Raw genomic sequence first — 18,787 nt, 5'->3', positions numbered from 1 at the left:
AATACTTTCATTGCCATCTCTTTTCACAGCAAACAAGGTAGTGCCATAAAAAGCAGTATTTATTGCAGAAGGTCCATAATGCCTCATATTAAATCACATATTTAGATCAAAGCATCATTCTGTTTTATAAAAGTATTAGCAACAATAATATAAATTTCTTCAAAAAACAAATTAAAGTCAAATTAATTTTAACATATTGTTTATCATTCTTCTGCATACATACAAGTGGCACTTAGCACAAATGAAGTACTCCTGAATTTTTCACAAAGAGATTACCAATGTCTTGGTCATAAGCAACATATCTTCCATTTTCAATCTAAACTCAATCTTATGAAAAATCTTATGAAATAATATAAAGCAGCGTTTCTTAAACTTTCTTGTATAATGGATCCTGCTGGTAGTCTTGGGAACCCTATGGACCCCCTCCTCAGAATAATGTTTTTAAATGCATATGATGAAATACATTAGGATTAAGGGGAAATTAATTGAGTTAGTTACAAAATTGAATTAATTGAGTTAGTTACAAAAATATTTTTTAAGGCTCATAAACCCAAAACTAAGAACTTATATGGAGGAAATTAGAGGGATTTGAGAAGGACTAGTTTGCAAAGCCTAATATTGCTGCCTAAATATTACTAGTACTTCAGGGTAAAATTATAAGGAAATTTTCAAAACACCTGTCTACAATACTTATGCCTAGAAATAAAGCTATGTCTTAGTGTTTTGTATTTACAAAGTATTACTCAAATATAATGATTGACAATCATTTAAAAAAGGATTAAATCCTTTTAAAAATGCAAACATTTTAAGATATGCCCCCATCCATACCAATAACAACAATAACTACCCTCAGTACAATGTAATAGAAAGTTTCCTACCTGCTTCTGGAGCCATCTTTGATGTCTCCGTTGCTTCCTTCTCAGATTCTTTAACTTGTTTCTTTCTCTCTTGCTTAGCCTTTGGTTAATGGCACCCAAGGAGAAACCGGCAGATTGTAAGAAACCAATAGATGAGATGCCTTCCTCCTGGTCACCAGGCTCATCCACACCACTCACAGCTACAGGTAAGTCCATCCGGAAAGGCAGTTCATCAATAGTATTATGGTGAGAACGTACAATGGAAGCCTCTAAATCACACTGAAATTCTTCTTCTCTTTGTCTTAGAGTATTACAGGAAGGCACTGAAAATCTTTGCAGTAGCCCATTACCATCAAAACTGGATGAATCCGGAGGGGAATGACTATTTTTACTAGAACCTACATACAAGCCATGAGGGTCAAAAGGCTGTGTTTCATTTAGCCTGTTACAGGCAGGAATCTTACCATGTGCTTCATATAAAGTAGGCAATAAGACCAGTTTCTCTCTGATGTTCAGATCCAAACTATGTGATTTTCTATGAAAAGCTCTTATACTGCATCTGTCATTCACAGACTGGGGAACAAAAAGACAGTATTTTGGATTTGATGCTTTGAAGTGCGGTTTTTCACTCTTCGTCTCAAAATTGGTTGATCGCACCTCCAGACAAAGAGCTTCAGTTAATCTTCCGGGAACATTATTATTTTGGGCCATGTTTAAAAGCCCTTGATTTCTGTTCTTCCAGGCAACACCTGTACTTTTGAGTGTATTCTCCTTGTCGAGGCCTGACTGAACTCTATAAAGTGACAAGTATTTTATTGATGGTCTCGTTAGTCTGATTACAGGAACAGGCTGGTAATCTGTCTTGCTCTTGCAAAGACGTACAGCTACAAATTGGCCATGGGAACATTTTGGGCTGCTGATGAAGTTAAAGCCCCCCAAACGGGCCCCACAAAATGGGCAATTCAGTTTTCCAACTGTCCACTGTGCCTACAGGTACAGAAAATAAAAACAATGCATTAATTGTATGTGTGTTTGTATGTGAGAGAGAGAGAAAGAGGAAGAGAGAGAGAATGAATGAGGGAAACAGCTATGTAAAACTATTCTTTACTACAGTAAAAGCAAGCTTTCTGTTTATAAAAAACAGCTAGAATAGCAAATGAAACAGAACTTTCAATGAGTTAAAAGCAACTCCAAAGTTCTAGAAAGAACTTTATAAACTATTATCTGAATATTACTCTTAAAATACTATATAAGAGTATATACTTAAGTATCTACCCACAAGCTGGATATGAATTCAGTGTGCACATATAACCTGGGAAATACATTTGTCTATAAAGCTGAATTTGAGAGTAAAGTCTCAAAATTAAGATTCTACTTTGGCACACTTCTTTCATACTAAGCTTTATGGGAAGCAAATTCTTACAAGAAATAGAATAAAACTTTGCCTAGCTTTTTGCATATAAACAAAATATATTGATTGCATCCATTAGGTAGAACACAAGTAAGATTCAAATTTAAAAACTAGTAATACAATGAATTTGTTTAAATATTCATTGTTACTGTAGGAAGTAACAGAACATTTGCCGTGTTATAACACATTATGTAAAGTGCAGAATACTTATAAATACTGAATTGTTTTTCTAGGAGATAAATACAGTAAGAAAATATATCCATATTTTGTACAACATCAAATATTATAAAACCAGAAATCTGCACGTAAACAAAATTTCAACAATCTGAATCTAAAAAATTTAAAGAAAAACAGGCCTCTCAGGTTTTAAACTTTAAAACATATACCTATATCTATCTATCTATATATGTTTTACACACATACATACACATCTGCCACTCATTGGAAGCAGATGATTAGAACTGTTCCTCTCCCATACTGATATTCCCAGGAATAAGTATATTTTCCCAGTGATTCTTAATCTATAAAAAGAGGATTTTAACTTGGGAGTAGTCTTTAATGGCAAAGTCTAGGAATCCTTAAGCTTTAGGTCAAATGACTGTGGTGGTGGACTATAGGGCATAGGTAGGACAAATGGAAGCGACTGGTAGTCCTCCATCTAATCTAATCATGTGAGCATTCAGCACCTAAGCATGAGACTGGCACAGAATGCTGTCATTGTTCAGGTAATTGGGATAACTATGTCCCATTGTGCACCTGGTCTCATTAGCTAGAGAATCTCGTTACTTGGCTGAATTTCGTCTGCCCAGTTTGATAAAGCTGACTTATACCCCATCGATTCAAGTCATCAAATATTTATTAAGCAGTTTCAAGGCAAAGAAGGTACTATTCTGGATGCCACATTTTAGAAAGAATATTGCTAAACTGGGGAGCATCCTGAGTAGCATGACCAGGATCATGGCACCCAGAACTGAAAACAATACTCTGGGTACAGTATGACCAGGTCAAAGTAAAACAGTTCTGGATATAGTGTTCCTCAATACAGCTTGGGAGAGAAGAAAGCTCTACAGATGCTATACTATAATGTTAACCAATACTGAGCTTATAGTTCATAAAAATGACCAGACCTTTTCTAGTCAAACTGCTATCTAATCATGCCTCCTCTACCTTATACTTGTTCATTTTTAAGCCAAACGTAAGATTTTTTTTTCATACATTAAATTTCACTTGCTGTTAATATGGCATGATCCCAAGGCTCTACACAATCGTGGTCATGCTACCCAGGAAAGAGAAGACTTGGGATCCAAGAGAGAGAGAATAATAGCTATCTTCAAGTATCCAGTGGGTTATCATGTGGAAGATGGATTAGACTTTTTCTTGTTAATCCCAAGAGGAAGAAATACAGCAATAGGTAAAAGCTGAAGAGGGTTAGAGTTAGGCTCTGTGAGGTAATCATCTAAAAGTTGGACTTGCTGTCTTGGGAGGGAATTTCCCCTATTGAAGGTCTTTTCAAGCAAAAGATGGATGACGATGTGCTGGATATGTTTTAAGAAGGGGGTTCTGCAGTGTATGCATAGGATTAGATGGTCTCTGAGATCACTTCCAACTCTGAGGTTCCTTGTGTGTCACATCTCCCCATTGGCAGTAGAGCAGGGTACCTAAACGTCATGAGGGCAGGAACCTGTGTTTCATCTACCATCATCATCAATGACAATAAACATTTGTTAAACGCTGACTATAAGCCAGGTGCTATGCTAAATGCTGAAGATACAAAGAGAGCCCTTTAGGTCTAAGTGAGACCTGTAGGAAGACCATTTTGGCAGTTGAGTGGAGAATAGACTGGAATGGGGAGAGACCTGAAGCAAGAAGACCAACTAAAAGGCTACTATAATGGTCTGGGCATGAAGTGATGAGTGCTTGCACCATACTAGCAACTCTGTGAGTACTAAGAAGGGATGTATTAAAGAGATGTTGCGATGGTAGGAATGGCAATATTTGGTGATAAATTGAATGTGTGGGGTGAGTGTGAGTGAGGAGTTGAAGACGACACCTAGCTTCACAACCTGGTAGTGAGGTCTTTGACAATAATTCGTAAATTCAGAAGAAGAGGTTTGCTTTTATTTTTGCTTTGGGAGGGGTGGGGAGTGAAAATAATGAAGTTTGTTTTGGAGAAGTTGTGTTTGAGATGTTTACAGGACATCCACTTCAAGATGTCCACTAAGCAACGTAAGATGAGAGAAAGGTTACTGTTAGATGAACAGATATAAGAATATCTACACAGAGATGATAACTGAACCCAAGGGAGCTTATTAGATCACCAAGTAAAACAGTATAGAAGGAAAAGAGAAGAGGGCCCAAGAGAGAGCTTTGGAGGATACCCATGATTAGTGGGCTCCATCCTCAATATTGATCTAGCAAAGGAAACTGGGAATATTCTGTGCAAAGAAGCTGCTTAATAAGTATTTGTTGACTTTAATTCATAGGACATGAGTTAGTATTATCATGTTGACACTAATGTTTGATGCTGGAAGGCAGTCTCTTTTCAAGTCCTCTGGCTATCTGTTCTTTGTCCTATGCTATTTAACATTTTTATCAGTGATTTGGGTAAGAACAGATGGCATTTTTGTCAAATTTCCAAGTGTCACAAAGCTAGGAGAGAGAGCCAAAATATGGGATGACACAGTCAAAATCTAAAACTGTACTGACAGGCTATATAACGTTTGGCATCAAATGTTAGTCATTATACTATTTTTTTCCTGCCATTCAAAATCCCACCAGTTCCAAATCTATTTCTATCTTGCTCTTATCTCTACATCTTTTCAAAAAGAATAATAAAATGAGAAAGGTCAAATGTTTTGCAGAAATTTACATAAACTATAGCTACAGAAATCCCTGCAAGTACTAGTTTAGTAACCCTGACAAAAAGAAAATTAGTCAACTATAACCTCATTTTCTGAATCATTTTGATTACTACTTCCTTTTTTAGATTTTCACAAATCTTTCCCTTAATTGTACATTCTAGAATTGTATAAGGAATCTAAGTCAAGCTTGCTAGCATATGGTTTGTAGACTCAAGTATACTCTGTTTTTGAAAAGTGGAACATTTGCCCTACTCCGGTCCAGTGACATCTTTAGGATCTTTCAAATATCACTGACAGTGATCCAGCAATTGTGTTTCTAGACAATTCATTACCCTTGCATATAGTTCATCTAGGCCCATCTAGGGCAGGTGTTCTTACCCTGGTGTCCACCAACCCCTAAGTGGTTTTTTTTTAAACAGATTTTAGGGAGTGCATGAACCTGGTTGGGAAAAAATTACATCTTTATTTTCACTAACCTCTGACTGAAAACTAGCATTTCTTTCAATTACGAATTTTTTAAACCACATTATTCTAAGGGGACTAGGGCCTTCACCAGACTGTCAAAGGGATCCAGGACACAAAAACAGCTGGTCTAGAAACTTGGGCTCACTTAGTAATGACCCTACTTATTTGGGGTTTCAACTACTTGTTAGCTATTTTTCCTTAGCCCTTGCCAGTCAAAAGGTTGTTCTCCTTGAGATAGAAAACAGTTAAGTGCTTCTGCCTTCTCACTGTCATTTATTATTTTCATACTATCCACATTGAGCAGTAAATGTATTTTTTTGATTTTCTTTATCCTAAAATGGCTTTTAAAACAAAACAAAAAACCTTTCACTGTTGTCCTTAGCATTGCTATTCCTTACTAGCATTTTTCACTCAGAACTTTTACTTTAAAAAACTTTACTGGTTTATACCATAACTTTCTATTCATATTCCATTATCTGCCTTTGCTTCTATCTTCTATACATATCCTTTTTGAAATCCACAATTCTTTCCTTTTTTTCTTTACCAGAATTATTCCTTGTCTTTAAAATTTCTTTCTTGAGAGCTTCCATCTCCTCTCACTGTAGAATTTTAGCCATGACACTACCTGTCTTCCCTGTAAATGCTTTGAAATCTGCTTTCCCAAAATCCAGGTCACATGCCAGATTTTCTCTTTTCTTCAACTTCCTTTACAATGTTCCCAGTCATTTCTACCCCTGCAAGTAGTTTCTCCTATTAACAAGAACTAATCTAGTAAAGAATTCTCTCTATTGGTTCTTTCCTCTTTTGAAGCTGAAACATAAGGTAGATCAAGAAGAAATTATAAGCTGCCCTGTTTTTTTTTGCCAGAGAGAGATCTTCGGTATGTGAATATTTGGACATGTGTATAATTCAAGTCTTTCATTACTACTACAGTTTGCCTCTGTGCCAGGTTTGTGATATGGTCCCGAAACTCATCTATTTTCTCCTTCTATTCAAGTGGTCTGTAGCATACTACAATTACAATATCACATCTATTTTTGTCTATCTTAGTCTTCACCCAAACACCTCACCAGGCTTCCTGGGTTCCTCCATACAGCTTCTTAACTTAGTAAAATGTAGTAACCTTTTAGATCCTGTTCTTTTGCATCTGTGACATGGTAAATGCAAAAGAGAGGTGAGTAAAGTACTAATGCAGAATATGAGGCAAGTCATTACTGATTCAGGGAAGGTTTTATAGGAAAGGTGACCTTTGAGTTAGCTTTTAAAAGTAGGAGTCAGAATTCAAAATAAAACATCAGGATTTGGGGAGGAGAGCATTTCTAGGCATAGGGAATAATGTGAGCAAAGGCACAAAGGGAGAAAGACACAGAGCATGTATGAAAGTGAGTAGAATGAGACAGGGCTAGAAAGGTAAGGTAGTACCAGATTGTGGTACTTCACTGAGACAAGGCTACCCAAATCTCTCAATTTTTTTGTTTATACAAATAAGCTGCATCAGGGGTAGGGAACCTGCAGCCTCAAGGCTACATGTGGCTTCCTAGGTCCTTGGGTGCAGCCTTTTGATTGAGTACAAGTTTTACAGAACAGAACAAATCCTTTTTTGGTTTTGCAGGGGGGAAGGCAGGGCAATTGGGGTTAAGCGACTTGCTCAAGGTCACACAGCTAGTGTGTCAAGTATCTGAGGCCAGATTTGAACTCAGGTCATCCTGACTCCAGGGCCAGTGCTCTACTCACTGCGCCACCTAGATGCCCCAGAACAAATCCTTTTACTAAGGGGATTTGATTGATGAAGTCTGGATTCAGTCAAAAGGTCGCACTTTAGGACCTAGAGGGCCACAAGTGGCCTTGAGGCCAGCCACAGGTTCCCTACCCCTGGGCTACATCCAGAGAGGCAAAAGTTTAGATTCCTCCAAATTGTACTAACTCATTTCTGCATGCAACTTACAAATATAATGAAACTAAAGCACAGAACTTTAGTACAACAGAATCTTCAGGGGCCATTCCATTGAATCACTTTACGGGTGAAACCACCTTATAAAGTTCCTTTTGGTATTGAAGTAACATTCATGAATTTGTTGTACATGTTCCAACCATATTACTAATTCTACTCTATAGCAAACATTTTAACAGTGAGATTCTAGCTTAATAAGAAACTCAGAATTTTTTTTTCCTAAAACACTCAGGTAGTGTACGAGAATGTCAGAAATAAACAGAGCACATAACTGTTATTCAAACAGAAGATGCTCCAGAAGGATTTTGGGAGACAAATTCAAGACATAAACTCCTTGATATAGAGCGGTAGTTTTTTTTTAATCTTTGTATCCCCCAGTGCCTTGCATCTATGGGGTACTTAATAAACAACAGCAGGACCAAATTGAATCATCTTAATTACAAAAGGATTATTTGCCCTGAAAGATATTCAGAGCAAGATGTTTAACTACTTAACAGATTAATAGATCCCTAATCAATATAACACTTCATTTTTATATTGTTAAAAACAAATTTAAAAGGACAGATCTGTTAGCAAGTGAATTATTGAAGGCAGACAGAAAGGTGGACACTGCGATGGCTTTAGTCTTAAGGTCTCACAAAAAATAAGAATTACTCCTGACAGTTTTCTGCATTACTCTTTAGTAATGTATATCAGGAGCCAATCTTAAGTAAAGATCTACCAATAAGGAAGTTGAATTCAAGGAAGAAAGGAGGGCAAGAACATTACCATCATCATCCTCAGTTATTTGACTTAATATTGATAGGTATGACTATGAACCTATGCATGTCTGACAGAGTAACTAGCACACAACAGGTTTTCAACAAATGTTTGCTGAATGAAAGAATAAAAAAGCTCAGAAGAAAATTCTGGTTGTACTGCTGTGGAGTGACATGACCCCTATTTTACCTAATAAAGGGCTGAAAATATCTAGACCTCCCCCTCAAAAAATATAAGGATCAGAGTACTATTATTAGAACAGAAACTTAGAAATTTCTCTTTAAAATGTAAAAGTTTCCCGTGGTTTTTAAAATTTTTTTTTAATACTGAGGATAATTTATTTTCTATCTGTGATAAAATACACATTCAGTATACTATAATGCAAATCAGTGAAAATTATTTTGTTTTCAAAATTTTAACTCATATACAACTTTCTCAGAAACACATATTCTCAGAATGTAAAATAAATTTAGGACCTGATCCAAGAAATAGAAGGGGGCAGGGCCAAGATGGCAGCTGGAAAGCAGGGACTTGCGTGAGCTCCCCACCACGTCCCTCCAAAAACCTATAAAAAATGGCTCTGAACAAATTTTAGAACTGCAGAACCCACAAAATAGCAGAGGGAAGCAGGGATCCATCCCAGGACAGCCTGGATGGTCACTGGGTAAGGTCTATCCCGCATGGAGCGGAGGGGAGCGGAGCTCAGTGTGGGTGGTGGCAGGACCAACCAGACAGGGAGCCAGGGGAACAAGCCCTAGCACCCCGAATCAGTGAGCAGTTACCAGACTGTTACCAGACTTCTCAACCCACAAACACCAAAGACAACAGAGGAGGTTAGTGGGAAAAACTGCCAGGGACAGAGTTCGCCGGTTCGGCCACCGCCCCAGGGGCAGCAGGGGAGGGGCAGCTACAGAACTACATCTGCAGTTACTTCTGGCCCCAGGCCCACGTGGTGGGAGGAATTAAGTGGTGAATCAGAGCAGGAGTGCAGAGCCTGCTGAAGACTTGCATCAGCCCGGGTTGGTGGTTCTTGAGGAAGGAGGAGTGCTAGTGTGGCAGAGCTGGCTGTATAGAAAAAAGCTCTGAAATCAACAGCGCATCCCCTCAAGCTTGGAACAAAGTACTCTTTGCTCTACAAGCAGTCATACCCTGACAAAAAACTCAAGGGTCAAGTAAGTTGGCTGGGAACATGGCCAGGCAGCGAAAACGCACTCAGATTCAGTCTCAGACTTTGGAATCTTTCTTTGGTGACAAAGAAGACCAAAACATACAGCCTGAAGAAGTCAACAAAGTCAAAGAGTCTACATCAAAAGACTCCAAGAAAAATATGACTTGGGCTCAGGCCATGGAAGAGCTCAAAAAGAATTTGGAAAAGCAAGTTAGAGAAGTAGAGGAAAAATTGGGAAGAGAAATGAGAGTGATGTAAGAAAACCATGAAAAACAAGTGAATGACTTGCTAAAGGAGACCCAAAAAAATACTGAAAAAAAATACTGAAGAAAAAAACACCTTAAAAAATAGACTAACTCAAATGGCAAAAGATCTCCAAAAAGCCAATGAGGAGAAGAATGCCTTGAAAGGCAGAATCAGCCAAATAGAAAAGGAGGTGCAAAAGACCACTGAAGGAAATACTGCCTTAAAAATGAGATCTGAGCAAGTGGAAGCTAGTGACTTTATAAGAAATCAAGATATTATCAAACAGAACCAAAGGAATGAAAAAGTGGAAGACAAGGTCAAATATCTCATTGGAAAAACCACTGACCTGGAGAATAGATCCAGGAGAGATAATTTAAAAACTATTGGACTACCTGAAAGGCATGATCAAAAAAAGAGCCTAGATATCATCTTTCAAGAAATTATCAAGGAGAACTGCCCTGATATTCTAGAGCCACAGGGCAAAATAGAAATTGAAAGAATCCACCGATCGCCTCCTCAAATAGATCCCCAAAAGAAAACTCCTAGGAACATTGTCACCAAATTCCAGAGCTCCCAGGTCAAGCAGAAAATACTGCAAGCTGCCAGAAAGAAACAATTTGAGTATTGTGGAAAAACAATCAGGATAACAAAGGATCTGGCAGCTTCCACATTAAGGGACCAAAGGGCCTGGAATACGATATTCCGGAAGTCTATGGAGCTAGGATTAAAACCAAGAATCACCTACCCAGAAAAACTGAGTATCATGCTCCAAGGCAAAATATGGATTTTCAATAAAATAGAGGACTTTCAAGCTTTCTCAGTGAAAAGACCAGAACTGAATAGAAAATCTGACTTTCAAACACAAGAATCAAGAGAAGCATGAAAAGGTAAACAAGAAAGAGAAATCATAAGGGATTTACTAAATTTGAACTGTTTTGTTTACATTCTTACATGGAAAGATGATGTGTATGATTCACGAGACCTCAATATCACAGTAGCTGAAAGGAATATTCATATATATGTGTATACACATATATACATATGTGTGTGTCTATGTATATATGTAGGTGTGTATGTGTGTATGTGTATATATATATATGATATATATATATACACATACACACACACAGAGGGCACAGGGTGAGTTGAATATGAAGGGATGATATCTAAAAAAAAAAATCAAATTAAGAGATAAGAGAGGAATATATTGAGAGAGGGAGAAAGGGAGAGATAGAATGGGGTAAATTGTCTCACATGAAAGTGGCAAGAAAAAGCGGTTCTCTAGGAAGGGAAGAGGGGGCAGGTGAGGAGGAATGAGTAAATCTTGCTCTCAACGGATTAGACCTGAGAAGGGAATACCATACACACTCAATTGGGTATCTTACCCCACAGGAAAGAAGGAGGAAGAAGATAAAAAAGGGGGGACGACAGAAGGGAGGGCAGACAGGGGGAGGAGGTAATCAAAAACAAACACTTTCGAAAAGGGACAGGGTCAAGGGAGAAAATTCAATAAAGGGGGATAGGTTAGGAAGGAGTTTCATAGTTAATCTTTCACAACATGAGTATTGTGGAAGGGTTATACATAATGATACACATGTGGCCTATGTTGAATTGCTTGCCTTCTTAGGGAGGGTGGGCAGGAAGGGAAGAGGGGAGAGAATTTGGAACTCAAAGTTTTCAAAACAGGCTTTCAAAAACAACAACAACAAAAAAAAGTTTTTGCATGCAACTAGGAAATAAGATACACAGGCAATGGGGCATAGAAATTTATCTTGCCCTACAAGAGAAGAAGGGAAAGGGGGATGGGAGGGGAGTGGGGTGACAGATGGGAGGGATGACTGGGCAACGGGGCAACCAGAATATACGCCATCTTGGAGTGGGCGGGAGAGTAGAAATGGGGAGAAAATTTGTAATTCAAACTGTTGTGAAAATCAATGCTGAAAACTAAATATATTAAATAAATTTAAAAAAAAGAAAAAAAGAAATAGAAATCATTATGGGGCATAAATGGTAGAAGAGAGGAAAAGCATTCTGGCTGAGACTTAATTCTGAACTTGTAGTAAGCCCTAAAACACCTAGGCTACCAAAAGGAGGAATTGCAACACTTCCACCATTGTTTTAAGATCCCCTGGAAATACAGAAAGTATTACTTTGGTTGCTCCAACTTGATATGTTAGCATACAAATGGCATACTACGTGCAACAAAGAGTGACATATAGCTCTTTAGACCTCTGAAATCAAATTTTCCCAAATGAAACAAATCCCCCAAGTCAAAGAGCTTAAACTTAAACAGACAAAAATCCATTGAAAGTTATTTTTTAATTGCTTTTGTTCTGGAAAATAGACACTTACCTTTTCTAGTACATAATTCATCCATTCTGGAAGGGCTTCTATATTCATGTGCCATACATTACAAGTATTTTGAGGTGTAGCAGCTAAATCATGACCATTCTGCTAAACAGAGAAGCCTGAGATTAGTGGTTCCCTGTTTAATATTTATTTGGATTATAAGTCATACATTCGAGTTTAGCACAAAGCACATTCCAATTCATCAGGGGAAAAACAAATACCCCACTCTATGCTCACCCTTCCCCCCATCCAAAACCAAAACAGAACAAAAAGAAAACTCAGCAAACAAAAAGCATTTCAGGAAGCATCTATTTGCTTAAAGTGGGCATCTAGCTCTCTGTTTCCATGGACTCATGAATCAAAAACGCATGGTTTAGCAGTGTTACCTAGGACTTTCTGTTTGTTATTAATTTTTTCACAAGATTCTCTCAACCTCCTGCCTTATACTAGCCTCAAAAGTAACTGAGTATATAAATTTATTCTTTCATTATCTCTTTGGCATGTTTTAGGAGGGAAAAAATTCCTGACCAGTCACTGAGATTTTTGAAAGTTCCTGATTTTGGCAAAGTTGATTATTGTTCTAGTAATTTATCTGAAATATTGGCAAGATATCATGGATTACCTAATAAAGCTATTGTGAAGAATACAGTGTCCTCTGGTATGAAGATAACTCTGGGTATAATATGTCTAGAGGAAAAAAAGTGATTTTTGAGCCAACAGCCAGTTGAAATAAAAATAAATAAACAAACTCATGACTGTCTTTCCTATTGATCAATCTGACAGCTAGAAACCTATGCTGCAGAGCAAGTGGGGTTAATACTCAGAACTAGAAATGCTGTTTTGAGCAGAATTCTCAGACTCGCTGAACTTCAGTCCCAATGGAAGGTAACACACAACACAATAGCTTAAATGCTCACTTTGAACAAAACACTCTACCTAAGTCTTAGGACACTAAAACAAGACACATGTGTCCTGATATCCAGCAGTTTTGTGTGTGTATATACATATATACACACACACACACACACACACATAGATATAAAGATATAGACAGATATAGATAGATAGATAGATAGATAGATATGCATATATATGTGTGTGTGTGTATGCAGATAGATAGATAGATAGATATACCTAGATATCTATCTATCTATAGTTCTACATTACAGTTCTAAAGGAAAGGCATAAAATTCCTTATTTGAGAGTTCTATTATTTCATAGGATTGTTAAATGTTAGAGGCAGAAGAATTCTCAGTTCATCTAAACTTGACATTTTATAAATGAAGAAAACATCAAAGGAGTAAAGGGACCTATCCAAAGTCACACAGATAGTAGCAAAGCTACACAGATAGTTGCAAAGCTGGAATCATAATTACTAAACTAATTAGATGAACATGGGATTAAATATGAGATCTACTCAGGCATAACTAGCTCTGGTAAAGTTTATCAACCAACATCGTGCTAGGGTTGGAGTATATGGAGACAAAAATGAAGTAAGCTGCTAACATTGGGGGGTGGGGATGACAATATTTCCATACATAGGCATATACAAAATAGGGACAAAGTCATTTTGGCGGAGAGAATACTAGCAGCTGGTAGATCAGAAAATATAGAAGGAGGGGCTTAAGTTAAGTTTTAAAGGAAACTTGAAACTAGAATATGCCTCCATATTGAACCTCAGTTTTTACAAAGAAAAGGAATTTTATTACTACCTTAGCTGAAATCATAATTAGCTCTTCTTTTTAAAGAATCATTTGAAACAAGTTAGATTTTCACTCTGTTGGTGTTTAAGATTTTAAATATTTTTTGGTAGGTAGCAAATAAAGTAGAAGGGCTCTCTAACTCCAGTCTAGGGAGGGAGCCCAATCCTATTCTTTGCCTTTTATCTTAAATGTTTGCCTCTGTTGGTGATGTAACACCTTCTCTTTGAACTTAGGTTTCCCTTATATTATTTTTTAGGTGATAAGCAATCTCTTTGCAACTGCTTTGCAACTTCCACATATAACTTCTGGTTTGTCTTCTGTGATTGAAAAGAACCAGTCTAATTCCTCCTCCAAATGATAGGCTTTTAAATACTTGAACACAACCATCATGACTTCCCAGAACACTTTTTTTTCTTAATGTTTACCATGCCCAGTTCCTTTAACCCATTTTCACATCATGGAATCAAGCCCAAACACCTTCCTGCTTATCTCCTCTGAACAATCTCTGTTTTATTAGTGTCCTTAAACTCAGATGCCTAGAACTGAATGAAATATGTCAGAACATTTGGGGATTATCAGTTCCCTATTCCTGGAAAATGTCTCTTTTAAAGTAGCTCATGAGCCCCTTATGTTTGCAGCTGCCACATCACACTCTTGGTTCCTTTTGAGCTTACAGTCCACTAAAACGTTAAGATCTTTTTCAGAATAACTGCTGTCTATATTTGTGAAGTATTTTTTACGCTAAAGTGAAAGATTTTGCATTTATCCTTACTGAATATCATCTTATTCTATTAAGCCCCAAATTATAACCTGTCAGGATCTTTTTGGATCCTATCTCTGTTATTCAGCATGTTAGCTATCCCTCTCAGCTTTCTGTCACTTGCAAATTTGATCAGTATGCCATTGGTAAAAATGTTAAACAGCACACTGCCAAACACAAATCTCTGGGGCACTCCACAGGAGATGTCCAACCATTAACAACTACTCCCAGAGCTGACTCCATTATAAAGAGATATTGAGAGGACTTCTGGGAGCCAACGTGGTGGAGTAGGCAGTAAACCACTGCAACTCTCCCATACTCTGCTCCAAACAACCATAAAATAGAGCCCTCGAACATATCCTGGAACAGCAGAACCAGCAAAAAAAGGTTGAAACAGTCTTTTGGCTCAAGAAACTTGGAAGATTGGCAAGGAAGGGCTCTCTCATTCGGGGGAAAGGGCAGTGCAGCCCAGGACAGGAAGCATCTCAGCAAGCCAACGGCAAGCCCCACCTCAGCAAACCAGCAGGAGATCCTGAGTCCCAGTGTGGTGGAACAGGCAAATACCAACAATAGGAACACCCCATGTGCCTTAGCATAACCAAGGGAACCAACAGACTCCACCTCTTAGAACCTTGATCAAGTGCTTCAGCATAGCCCCTGGAAAAAAAGGCATCCTCCAGTGGCCAGACTTCCATGTGCTTCAGCACAGCCCCAGGCAAACAGGTAGATGCTTCTCCTATGGGTGCCTAAGCAAACAAGAAGTTGCCAGCCAGCACTCCTGGCCATGCAGCAGCGTGGCCTGGGGCAAACAGGCAGCCTCTGGCACCCAGACCTTCATGTTTCAGTGCAGCTACAGGGAAATGCAAAAACACCCCACCAGGCCTCAGCACACATCAGACCCCACCACTAGGACTCCAACTCAGCACCAGATAAGCTGCTAGACCCCTACAGTCTCCAGTAGCACAAGCCAACCCCCACCCCATGCCCTCCGTACAGCACAGAAGGGCCCCCCTTAGGCCTCAGAACGACATCAGTGCAGCACCAGGTAAACAGCCAGGGCCTGCAATCACTAGTGAAAGAAGTTGGAGACAGTGCCCTGTACTGTTAATGGAATAGGAAGATCTTTCCCACCCATTAATAGGTCTATGTGACCTGCTTTGAGCCTGAGTCACATGGAGCCTGTGGTAGAAGGAGCTTGCTGAAAGGGTGGAGCAGGAACACGTGGAGCAGAGCTGGGAGAGAGAGCTGAGAGAGCAGAGGCAGAGCAGCTAGCATGAGTGACAGAGAGGGGCATTTTGCCTAAGGGAGCTTGTTTGTGGGGAGGCCTGATGGAGGGAAGGCTTGGGGATGGCAGTGCTCCCTGCATTGGTAATGTGTAAATTTCTTTGTTACTATGGTGGATTTGGCTTTCTGGTATCTGAATAAATATGCTGGTTTTGCCTTTGAGGAAGACAGTGTGTTACATTGTGATTCAAACCTGGAAATACGCCTGCATAGTGATAGCAGCAGCAGTGGGTATCACATTGGTGATGTATGCCCCTGCCACACTGGGAGCAGAGTTCAAATTTAAAAGAAAGGAAAAAGACCAAAAAAAAAAAAAAAGGATGAGCAAAAAACAACAACAAAAAAGGAATCTGACCATAGAAAGTTATTATGGTGACAGGGAAGACCATGGCACAAACTCAGAAGAGGACAATAACGTCAAAACACACATGGGCAAAACCCCAAAGAAAAAGGGGGAGGGGTCTCAATCCCAGAAAGATCTCATGGAAGAGCTCAAAAAGGAGCTTTAAAATCATATGTGACAGAATAAAAATTGGGAAATGAGAGTAATGCAAGAGAATTATGAAAAAAAGAGTCAACAGCTTGGAAAACTGCTTAAAAAGTAGAACTGGCCAAATGGAAAAGAAGATACAAAAATCCACTGACGAAAACAATTCCTTAAAGAGTACAATGGACAAATGGAAAAGAAAGGTACAAAAGTTAACTGAGGAAAACAATACTTTAAAAGTTAGAATTGGGCTGTGGAAGCTAATGACTCTATAAAACAACATGAATCAATCAAACAAATTCAAAAGAATGAAAAACTGGAAGAAAATGTAAAATACCTCATGGGAAAAAACAACTGACCTGGAAAATAGATCCAGGAGAGACAATATCAGAATCACTGGACAACCCAAAAGTCATAATCAAAAGGAGGACCTCGACAGCATCTTTCAAGAAATTATCAAGGAAAACTGCCTTAATGTCCTGGAACCAAAGGGCAAAATAGGCATTGAAAGAATCCACTGATCACCTCAGGAAAGAGATCTCAAAATAAAATCCCCAAGGAACATTATAGCCAAGTTTCAGAACTATCAGGTAAAGGAAAAAAAATACTACAAGTGGCCAGAAGGAAACAATTCAAATATTGGGGAGTCACAATCAGGATCACACAGGCCCTGACAGCTGCAACACTGAAGAACTGAAGGTCATGGAACATGATATTCTGGAGGTCAAAGTAGCTAAGACTGCAACCAAGAATCACTTACTCAGCAAAATTAAGCATAATACATCAAGGGAAAAAAATGGTCATTCAATGAAATAAAAGGATTTCAAGCCTTAATAAGGAGAAGACCAGAACTAAACTAAAAATTTGACCTCTAATATCAAGACCCAAGAGAAGCATAAACAGGTAAAAGAAAATATAAGGGATTCAACAGAGATAAACTGTTTTACATCCCTACATAGGAAGATCACACTTGCAATTCTTAAAAATTTATCACTAATAGTACAGGCAGAAGGAATACACACAGATAGACAATATGGGTATAAGGTGAATTTGAGGGAATGACAAAAAAATTATTAAGGGATAAGAAAGAAGAGTATAAAGGGTGCAGAAAGAAGGGAAAGGTATAACGTGGCAAATTATCACACATGAAAAGGTGAGAAAGACCTTTTACAGTGGAGGGGAAGATGGGAGAGTAGGTAATGGGCATTGCTTGAACTCTCAACAATAGTGGCTCAAATAAGGAATAATATACACAATAAGTTTCATATAGAAATCCATCTTACTGGACAGGGAAGTAGGAGGGGAGGAGATAAGGGGGTGGGGGAGAGTAAGGACTGACATTAGGGAAGGCAAAGCAGGGGATGTGGTAGACAGAAGCAAAACACTGGTGAGGTGGGAAAGAGTGAAAAGAGGGAGATGACAAACAGGAATAACAATAGGATGGAAGGAAATACAGAGGTAGTGATCATAACCATGAATATGAATGGGATGAACTCTTCCACAAAATAGAAGCAGATACTGGAGTAGATCAAAAACCAAAATCCTACAATATGCTGCTTACAAGAAACATACCTGAATCAGAGACACACACACAGAGTAAAGGTAGAAGACTGGAACAGAATCTTTTATGCTCCAGTGGAAGAAAAAAAGCAGGAGTAAAAATCCTGATCTTAGACAAAGTAAAAGCAAAACCAGACCTAATTAAAAGAGATTAGGAAGGCTAAAAAGTACCATAGACAATGAAGCAATCAAATTAGAAGACCAAGGAATTGCCTACCTGTCAGATCTATGGGGAGGGGAAACATTCGTGACCAAACAAGAGATAGAGAGCATCACAAAATGTAGGATATATCATTTTTATCATATTAAATTGAAAAGCTTTTGTACAAACAAAACCAATGCAATCAAGATTAGAAAGAAAGCAGAAAGCTGGGGAATAATCTTTATAGCAAGTATCTCTGATAAAGGCCTCATTTCTCAAATATATAGAGAACCGACTCAAATGTATGAGACTACAAGCCATTCCTCATTAGAAAAATGGTCAAAGAATATGAACAGGGAGTTTTCAGATGAAGAAATCAAAGATATCTATAGGGATATGATGAAGGGCTCTAAATCACTTTTGATTAGAGAAATGCAGATTAAAACAATTCTGAAATACCACCTTACACCAGATCAGATTGGCTAATATGACAAAAAAGGAAAATGATAAATGTTGAAGAGGATGTGGGAAAATTGGGATACTAATTCACTGCAAGTGGAGGTGTGACATGATACAACCACCCTGGAGAGCAATTTGGAACTATGTCCAAAAGGCCACCAAATTGTGCATACCCTTTGATCCAGCAATAGCACTACTAGGTCTGTATCCAAAAGAGATCATAAAAAAGGGAAAAAGACCTACATATGCAAAAAACATTTACAGTAGCCCTTTTCATTTTGGAAAAGTACTGAAAATTGAGGGGATGCTCATCAATTGGGGAATG

The 18,787-nt window shown here is 38.3% G+C and overlaps 1 protein-coding gene across 3 annotated transcripts in view; it reads right to left on the bottom strand.

Moving 5' to 3' along the window:
- The window catches only part of RNF180 (ring finger protein 180), a 272,283-nt gene that overhangs the window by 192,703 nt on the left and 60,793 nt on the right, over nucleotides 1-18,787 (bottom strand). For all 3 annotated transcript variants that reach the window (XM_036768877.1, XM_036768883.1, XM_036768869.1), the window contains 2 exons: nucleotides 12,071-12,169; nucleotides 879-1,844 (listed from right to left, as the gene is read on the bottom strand). In XM_036768877.1, the coding sequence (XP_036624772.1) occupies nucleotides 879-1,844; nucleotides 12,071-12,118 (1,014 nt within the window). In that variant the 5' untranslated portion in view covers nucleotides 12,119-12,169. The remainder of the gene's footprint in view (nucleotides 1-878; nucleotides 1,845-12,070; nucleotides 12,170-18,787) is intronic.

This window comes from Trichosurus vulpecula, chromosome 1, assembly GCF_011100635.1.
Source record: "Trichosurus vulpecula isolate mTriVul1 chromosome 1, mTriVul1.pri, whole genome shotgun sequence".
NCBI classification, from domain to species: Eukaryota; Metazoa; Chordata; class Mammalia; order Diprotodontia; family Phalangeridae; genus Trichosurus; species Trichosurus vulpecula.
This window is presented reverse-complemented; position numbering and strand designations above follow the sequence as displayed.